The 9714-nt window shown below is 31.0% G+C and overlaps 1 protein-coding gene across 1 annotated transcript; it reads left to right on the top strand.

The window, feature by feature from the left end:
• Nucleotides 1–5923: 5923 nt before the first annotated feature.
• On the top strand, nucleotides 5924–7300 carry LOC111407693 (probable WRKY transcription factor 23). Its single transcript, XM_023037331.1, has 3 exons — nucleotides 5924–6375; nucleotides 6518–6652; nucleotides 6787–7300. The coding sequence occupies exons 1-3, from the start codon at nucleotides 6026–6028 to the stop codon at nucleotides 7109–7111; spliced, it is 810 nt and encodes a 269-aa protein (XP_022893099.1). The 5' UTR covers nucleotides 5924–6025; the 3' UTR covers nucleotides 7112–7300.
• Nucleotides 7301–9714: the final 2414 nt, after the last annotated feature.

Below are 9714 nucleotides of genomic sequence, written 5' to 3' on the forward strand. Positions count from 1 at the left end.
CAGAGCAGCTGGCTTTAGCAGCATATATAGTTAATTATTCAGTTCCATTGTGTGTAATTGATAAATTAATTTTAATCTGTTTTTTCCAGCTCCATTTAAATTTTTATAATTTATTCTAATAAACTTCTTCTTTTATATACACGTTGCTTCTTCGAGGGATGATTTCGTTTCTTCATTGAGTTGGACTAGCTTTTATCGGATATGAGCCTTAATTTTTTTTTTTTTTAAATAATAATATATGGCTCTTTCGTGAATCTTAGTAGTAATAATAATAATAATAATAATAATAATAATAATAATAATAATAATAATAATAATATTATTATTATTATTATTATTATTAATCGCTTCTTCATTGAGTTGGACTAGCTTTTATCGGATATGAGCCTTAATTTTGTTTTTTTTTTTAAATAATAATAATATATGGCTCTTTTGTGAATCTTAGTAGTAATATAAATAGTATTACTTTTTTTTTTATTTTATTTTATTTTATAATATTGGTTTAAAAGTCTCCATGTATGGATATGTTTATCGATTCTCTCAACTCATGGTGAAAACAACAAAGCAAATCAACCCTAGTAGATTAAAGGTACAAGAATTTGAGTAAATATTTAAGAAAATACAACTCAATCCATGTTAATCACGTGTATGTTAAGGTGTCAAATTGGATGGATCGGCTCGAAACTACTAGACTTGTAGGACCTATAACCAGCCCGAGCTCATAGTGGGCTCGTCCGGGGTTGTCCTGCCCTAACAGACAGGCTGATCCAGGCTCTAATGTAGGCCTGCAATTTTAAAAAATAATTAAAAATATTATCAAACAGCTCTAAATGCATAATTTAGCTCAGCCTTGGAGTTTTAAAGCAATTTTAAGTTTTCCTTTGAAAAAATAATTTCATCAAATGATGATATGGAACACTAACACAGTATTTTAACAATTTCAAGCTAGTATAATCAAATCCAAATACCAATAACTTTTTAATTCCATACAAATTATAGATTACTAAATTATTGACTTTAAAAACAAAGAAATACCTCCACTTCCATTCCACAAAATTTATCGAAGTAAAGTTATTTTCCCTACCAATCCATTGTTCAGTCTTCAATATAAGAAACACTAAATTAAAAAAATAAAATAAAATAAAATCAAGCAAATATTAATTACACATTTTCCTAAAAAAAATAACTCCATAAAAATGATCAGGATACTATACCACACACATCCAAAATGTGTGGTTGAGAGTTGGAGAGGGGACGACGAAGATAAATATTTTAGTCAGATTAAATTTCTCGGAGAGAAAATCGTCAATGTTGAGGAATGGGGATGGTTTCTATTGGGTTACGTTACTGACTTAGGTTTGAGGTTTTTGTTAGTAGTTTATGACGTATTAATTACTTGTTTAAAATATTTAATTAAATTAAAAGGGTATTAATTAAATTACGAGGCCTAATTTCCACTAAAAATTTCCCCTAAAAACTTCCCCCATGAACTCTAAGGTGCGCCTTAGTTTTGGAAACCGTGATAGCAATCTTCAACTTCTTGGGCCTGTGCAATCTGGAAAACATCTTTTGATATTAGCCATTTTGGTCCTTGCATTTTGAACGCACATAACTCTTGATCTAGCAACTTTGAATTGCGATTAATTTTTTGCATCAAACTTCCAATTCAATTATCTTTCCAATGGAATATTATGCAGTCCTACTATATCATCTTCTAATGAATATCTTTTTACCAAACTTCATATATTCATTTCTACACATGCGCGTACTTAGGTTCCTCGTTTTGTTTCTTTTGTCCCTTTAATTTTGAAGTTCCTTCTTTTTGCATCAATCGTCTTCAAAATGAGGGTTTCACCTATAAAATTATTTACATATTAGTATGAGTGGTTGCTTGAAAATACGATAATTGGGTAGCTTTTGTAATCGAATTTGCCACTTTCTTTCCATAGGTAAGTATATCATCTCTTGACTGGTAGATAATCAACTGCTTGATAGTGTGCTATAGGATTAATCTTCCGTTAATGCTTAGCATCTCTTATCTCATTTTTAATTTATCGCTTCGGTAAAGTGTATAACTTGTGGGTGCTCATCCGTAATTCACATGCAATTTATGTAGAATCTTATTAAATAATGAAATATTTAAAGCATGATTGAAAAGTATTCATAAACAATTTAATTTGTAAATAGATAAAATTGAATGTTGAGTAAGTGAATAATGATATAACACATAAATATTAAAACTTTTAATTTCAAATTAATACCTTTTTAATATTCAATTTTTATTTAAATTTTATATTTAATAAAATTTAAAAATTAATTAAATGATTTTGCCTGTTTGAGCCATATTATTTTCTAAAAATGCATTTTAGAATAGTTAATTGATGAATAATGTATGGTTACAAAAAAAAAAAGTTTTGAGTTTGCGTATAATATTATTTTATTGAAAAATGTGTGGCTAAAAAAAGATGGAGAAAAATGTATTTTGAAAAAAATTGGGATCAGACAAGGGCTAGTATTCATTATTGTGGGGGGTTGATATATATATATATATATACTGTGATCGTGCTTATACAAGAAGAACAGACTGTGGATTATATGGATTTTGTCTTAGAGTCGTGAAGTGGCGAAAATATTTATACAAAAGGGAGACAATACGATTTTAGAATAGCTTTCTTGACTTGACTTACTCTCTAAAACATGCTATGCTAATTAATAATTTATCTACATACAAATTACTAATTTTTTTCAATAATTAATATTTATAAATTTTATAAAATAATTAATTATAAAATTTATAAATATTTGAATAAGAAGTGAATTAAATCATTTATAAACATTATAAATTGTTACTGACCACATGAAAGGGCTACGTGTAAACACGATGTATACACACGTGGCATTCAATCAAGAATAAAGAAAGGATAATAGCCGAGGTCGTACTACTGAAGTGTTCTCATCAAATAACCGAGATCCTATTGCTGAAGTGCTCTCATCGCTTAGCCGAAGTGTTTTTTCCCTTTTGCCGATCTCCTTTACATCAAATGTCAGTGGTTCCCAAAAATAGGTCATATAAGGGTATCTTTAGTAATAATTGATGTGATGGCCCCATTAAATAGGTGTTTGGAATGTCAGCCTAGGAGCATAAAATAGCTGACATCTTGTCAAATGTCTATCAATGCAATTAATGTGAGATAGCATGACATGACACTTATGGCTAACAAATGAGGCCACATGGATTTGATCCAACGGTAACCACGTTGGTCTGAACACTATAAATAACAATCTTCGTAACATTTTAAAGGGATGAATCTTCATAAAGATAAACGGACATTGTGTTTATCTTTGTAAACATATTTACTCTTGGCTATATATTTCCTTCTTCACGTCCATTTTTGAAAATGTATGTCTTGTTTACATGCTTGAATATATTTGATCAATAACTGAACATATGATTAAGCCTACGATCAACATCTTGGGGAATTTGTTCACCTGTGCATTATTTTGGAATGACATTTGTTGACATATTTTTTGAGGTCAACATAAATAAATTTTTAAGTTCAGATATAAATGTAAAAGACACGTGATACAAGGTCCCGCAAACAAAATTGAGCGATAGTTTGGGCATTATATTCTGGCTCGAGAATTGCCAATTTCTATTTTGGCATATGAATGAATGCGTATATGAAATGTTTCTTTGAATTGCACATTGCGTGCTTAGTGTTCGACGGTCTATTATAGTTGCTGCCTATGTTGTTTGCGGACTTAGTATTCGAAACTCAAAAATAATAATTATTCGAGGAATTTAATTTAGGGCAGCCTCAAACTTCTAGATACACTGCAAGATAAGCATTAAATAATTATATTAAATTGAAATTTTATAAATTTAAATCTAAAACAGTTATGACACATTGACACCCAGCAAAAGACTACAACTCGTCATGAATTATTTTGTACAAACGCGTTATTTGTTTTTGGAAGTTTTAATAGTTCCTCAAAATACCATATTAGGGGGTCTAGAAATTATCGATGTTTTATTATTTGTTTTTTCACTATTAATTTTTTATTTTTCTATATAATCAACACTTGATTAAGGAAAATAGAAATATTACAGAGAGTGTTTATTTCTTGTTCGCTGAGCTTATTTGTAAACAAATAAATGTATTGAAATATAGATAATTTCAAGTTTTTATTATTTTCTATATCAAATTTTCGATGCAAGGTGATCGCGTGTTTTCTTACGAGGTAGAACGTCAATGTACGTGTGAGATGTGTACATGACAAGTGTCACCCAATAATGAAACATGTAGTTCTTGCTTGTACTCCATTTTGATGTGTTTTTGGAAGAAAATATATTTTAAAATGGTGTTTTTTAGAGAATGTATGATTAATAAAAAGAAAATTTTTTAAGTTTAAGAGTAATATTATTTTATTAAAAAATAAAATTGAAAATAAATTTAGAAAAAAAATGTATTTCAGAAAAAATAGATCCAAACAGGGGAATAGAGAAAGAGAATCAGCAACAATGGTCAAACGTTAGGATGGATATTGCAGTATGAGAGCGGCCCACACCCCCCCACTTTATTTTTGTATATTTACGAGTTCTCCAAACGTATGCTGGAAGCAACCTAGTCAAGCGGTCACATTTTTTTTAATCCTTATATAATTGGCATTATAATAAAATAACAGTGAAAACGATCTAGAAACGTGTGGGGGTACAAGCATCTCCGACGCAACATTATTCCCAAAACGCGTATATTTAAGAAAGTGCCATCAGTCAAATAGTTATTTGCCACGTCGACGATAAGTAATTCGGCCCAGTTTTATATGGTTAATGTTATAGGGTAAATTTAATGTTATCATTTTATTTTATGCATCCAAAGTATATTTTTATATTTGAACTGTTTTGAGTTCTTGTGAGAAATATAAAACTTTTTATAATAATGCATTCTTATAAAAATAATTTGGCTCAAACAAGGACTAATTGTTGCTTTTAAGATCGTTATAGAAGAAAAGCATTGTTTTGACCCTTTATTTATTCAACCACACAAATACAACACAACTTCTAGAAGAATTTTGTGTACCATCCTTACAAACGAAGACATCTCCTTTATTCCTTTTTGGCCTCGTATACATTTATTTTGACCCACATTCTTTAAAAAATACATTCTTAAATAATGATTTGACATCATCTTAATAACACATTTTTCAATAAAATAATATTACACGTAAATTCAAATTTCTTTCTTATTTTGTTAACCACATCAATATACTATTCCAAAATGCATTTTTATGAAATAACGTGGCTCAAACATGGGCATAATCAATTAGGATGATATTTTTAATACAAAAAAAAGAAGAAAATAATGGCACACTACTTGCTTATGAGTTATGACAACTAAACATAAGGTATTTTCTGAGCTTCATCACTCATTAAAAACAAGAATTAAAGACACGATTGTTAGATACAAATTTAGGCAAGTGAATTTTGTCGTGGTTTCTTTCTATGTACGAACAAATAAACAATAATATGATAGTTTTCATGTAATTAATATGAACAATGTTATGTGTACACACATTATTACATCCACCTCACATGAAGGGGCCCACATAAAATAAAATATTCATGACTCCTTTCATAGGAGATGTAATTCATTGTGTATTCTATGAAATATACACATAGAATTTTGGAATTAATAAAGTAAAAAGAGAATATGATTGTTTCCAGGAAAGATGCATGCACATCACAGCACACGGGCGAGAAACCGAAGGAAAAATGTTTTATGCCGTAATGAAGAACGTGTTCACACTCTAACCGATTTACCGGTCAAAACTAACGTCTCAATGCGTCGACCTCGAATTCTCCTACTTCGCATTTAACGCCACTGGCCCTTTGTTTTATTTCGTACATCCTTGATTTGACTGCCATTTCCGAGTCAACCGTTGTAATCTCTTCACTCGCTTCTTCTTTATATACTCCACCACAAGATACCTGACCTCCTCGGTTCTCTTTCCCCGAAAACATTGTATGGAGAGAAAGAGTGTGAAAATGGACGATTCAATCCAATTAGCGAGTAATTATTCATTATCTGGGCTGATGGATTATTCTGTTGAAGGTGAAAAGAGCTCATCAGGGTTCATGGAGTTGCTGAATATGCAAGATTTTGGGCCTTCATTCTTGGATATGTTACAAGCACCTTCTGAACCCTTAGTTCAGACTCAGACTCCGACGGTTTTTCAGGATTCATTAGAAGTGGTGAATACCCCAAATGATTCATCTATTTCTTCAGAAACCTGTGGTGGGCCAAATGATGAGCAGAATAAACAGGTACTGGATGGAAAAGGAGAAGGAGAAGAAGAACACAAGGCTAGGAAACAGTATGTTTTTTATTTTTTTTATACTTTCTATTTATTAGAAAAAGACTAGGTGCTTTTAACTTTTGTTTGTCGTTTGTGTGTGTGTTGTTTGAAAGATTTTGATTTTGATTTTGTTTGTTAATTTTGGGGGTTCTGGAAATAGGTTGAAGCCTAATAAAAAAAGACAGAGAGAGCCAAGGTTTGCTTTTATGACAAGGAGTGAGGTGGATCATCTAGAAGATGGGTACAGATGGAGAAAGTACGGCCAAAAAGTTGCGAAGAACAGCCCATTTCCTAGGTACGTACTTCTAAACTCGGACATTTAATTTGTTGTCTATATATTCCATTGTAACTCAGCTGCTAGATGAAAGTCTCCGTGAATTCTCTCCTTGTATGTGTATTTGATTTATTTCTGACTTGACATTGTTTTAGGAGCTACTATAGGTGCACCACTGCCTCATGTAATGTTAAGAAAAGAGTGGAGAGATCTTATCATGATCCAAGCACAGTGGTGACTACATATGAAGGCCAACACACTCATCCAAGCCCTGTAATTGCCCGGACAAACCCTACCGCTGCACTTGCTTCTGGCCCGGCCTTTTTTACCGGTGGAGCCACTATATTCTCACCGCCTGCTCAAACCCCACTATCCTATTACAATTACTCGAGGGCAGTGAATTATCCTTCTACTTTACTAACAGACATTGGACTACTTCAAGACATTATGCCATCATCCATTATTAGGAAGGAAGAGTAAATGAATTTTAATTCTTTTATGCTTATCTTAGACCGACTGACAGTATGTAAATTGAGGAGGAGGAGGAGTTGATGTAATGAACCTCCAATGCTGCTTGTATGTACTTTGTAACACAATGTTCCAGTTTCCAGTGTCAGACAGACTTTAGTGATTATTATTCAAGGTCTTAATATTTCCTTTTTTATTTTATACTTGTTTTTCAACTGCCTTTTATTAGCGACCATAGGATATTCGTTTTCTTTTATTTCTTTTGGTTGTTAAAGGAATGTGCATTGAGTGTGTATATATTATATTATGGCATATGTCATACTCATAATAAAAAAGACTTTAATATCTGGTACAATTGAGTTCTCCTAATAGCATCATTCGGCACATGGAGAGCAACAGATGGGCTAAATCTTCGAGCCATTGTGGGGAAACCTAAAAGAAATAGACTTCAACAAATGACCCACTTGTGTTTTCTATCATTTTCCCCTTTCAATTGCACGTGGACAATGGACTCGTGTGGTTACATTCATTGAATCCTAACGTGTGATGGACCGAAAGGGACAAGTTTCTGAAAAATCAATGATGAAAAGAAAATGATTGCGAGCTTACTAGTTACTCCTGAATAGGTGATGGCACATCACGAATTGCAATTTAGAGGTATCAATCGATCGAATGATATGAATTAAAGCTCAATCTGGTTAGATTTGCTCACTGCCTATTTAAATTTTTATTTTTATTTTTTTATGTCTTGAGCACAATATATAAAAGTAACCCATATTCGTAATTGAGGTTCAAACATGACATTAAACACATAAATTCAACGGAAAACGCAATTTCAAGGATAAATAATCAAATTATGATTGCTAGAAATAAGAACTTCGAACATACATTTCATAGTAGTAGACATAGATCACTTGCAAATAATAATTAAAATTAGAATTACACGACAATGGGCCAAAAAATGAAAAGGCACATCAGTGCTTTGTAAAGGATGGAGCTATGCCACCAGTTTGATATCTTTATGTTACGAAATTCCAAAAAATGCCAATATGCCTCCTCAGAAACATAAAAAAGAATGCATGATTACCTAGGACGATAAATTCATGATCCACCGCGCCTTTGTTTGAGCCACATTATATTGCTAAGAATGTATTTTTGAATATTGTATTCATGAAAATGTGCGGTTAAAAAATGAAGAAAAATTTTAAATTTACATGTAATATTATTTTATTGAAAAATTGAAATGATGTCAAATCACTGTTTAAGAATGATTTTTTTTTGAAAAAATGTGGCTCAAACATAGCCTTAATTCCTGAATCGATGGGAATTGTTGATTGAATTAAACAATTCAGAAGGCATTCATTCAGTTGACGATTTTTTTAAGAATGTTTGGATAAAAAGTTAGGAAAAATATTGAATTTACGTATAAAATATTTTATTGTATATATGTGTGATTAAATCCAAATTTATAGTGAGCAATAAAAGATGTTTTTCAAAATTTAGTGGCTAAAATTTGATCATCTCAAAGTTTAGTAAGCAATAGAAGACATTTTTCAAAGTTTAGTGGTCAAAATTCGATCATCTCAAAGTTTAACGGTGTGACGAGGAGCTACATGTACATTCTGTCAGCCACGTCACCAATTCCTATAGAGGTTTGAGACGGAAGTTACGCTACCAAATAACGTACAACATTTTCCAAAGTTCAGTGGTTAAAACTAAATATTTTAAATTTTAGTGAGCAATCGAAGATATGAACCTAAGTTCAATGATCAAAACTCGACATTTTAAATTTCAGCAAGCAATCGAAAATATGGATCTAAGTTTGGTGACTATTGGAACAATTAACTCTTTAATTAAAAAGGTCTGATTGGAAAATTATCATATATAAGTGATTAATAATGGTTGATTTCAAAACTAAGAAAAATGGCTTCAAGTTTCAAAAATCAAATGCGATTTAATTTTTATTTATGAAGTAATTAATTTAAAATATATATTAATTCAATGTATTAAAGTCATAATTGTATCCTATTTAGCCCCCGTTTGGCCTCCATTCGTTCCAAATTTTAATTGTTGGAATAATGTTCTTTTGAAAAATGTGTGGTTGAAAAAAAATGAAAAGTATTTTATTTGAATGTAATATTATTTTATGGAAGATTTTGTGGTTGAAAATAAGATAGAGAAACAGAATGGAGGCCAAACGGGAGCTTAGTCACAAATTAATTCATAACAAATTATTTATCGATTATGGATAAAAAATTTTAGAGTTCACAAATTATTTCACGGTCATAAATTAAAAAAAAATTATGAGTCATAATCTATTCATCTGTCATAAATCAAAAAATTTAGGACCACAATTTATTTATCAATAACAAATCACAAATTTTATAAGTCACAATTCAAATTTTAAGGTCACATATCATTTATTAATTAAAATTGATCAGTCACAAATTAATTTATTGATCATAAAATATCCAATTAATAATCACAAACAACCAAATAATTGGCCACAAACACTTCCACGCCAACCCGCCATCCCACGTACAACCACACCATGACTACTGGATCACCATGAATGATAGGGGTAGAGAGAGTGATATTGGGGTTTGAATGGGTTA

This window comes from Olea europaea, chromosome 13 (genome assembly GCF_002742605.1).
Source record: "Olea europaea var. sylvestris chromosome 13, O_europaea_v1, whole genome shotgun sequence".
Lineage (NCBI taxonomy): Eukaryota > Viridiplantae > Streptophyta > Magnoliopsida > Lamiales > Oleaceae > Olea > Olea europaea.

Coding starts and splice junctions, on each gene's coding strand:
- LOC111407693 (XM_023037331.1), top strand. CDS start 6,026: ATGGAGAGAAAGAGTGTGAAAATGGACGATTCAATCCAATTAGCGAGT. Junction 6,376..6,517: donor GAACACAAGGCTAGGAAACA/GTATGTTTTTTA, acceptor TTCTGGAAATAG/GTTGAAGCCTAATAAAAAAA. Junction 6,653..6,786: donor AAGAACAGCCCATTTCCTAG/GTACGTACTTCT, acceptor ACATTGTTTTAG/GAGCTACTATAGGTGCACCA.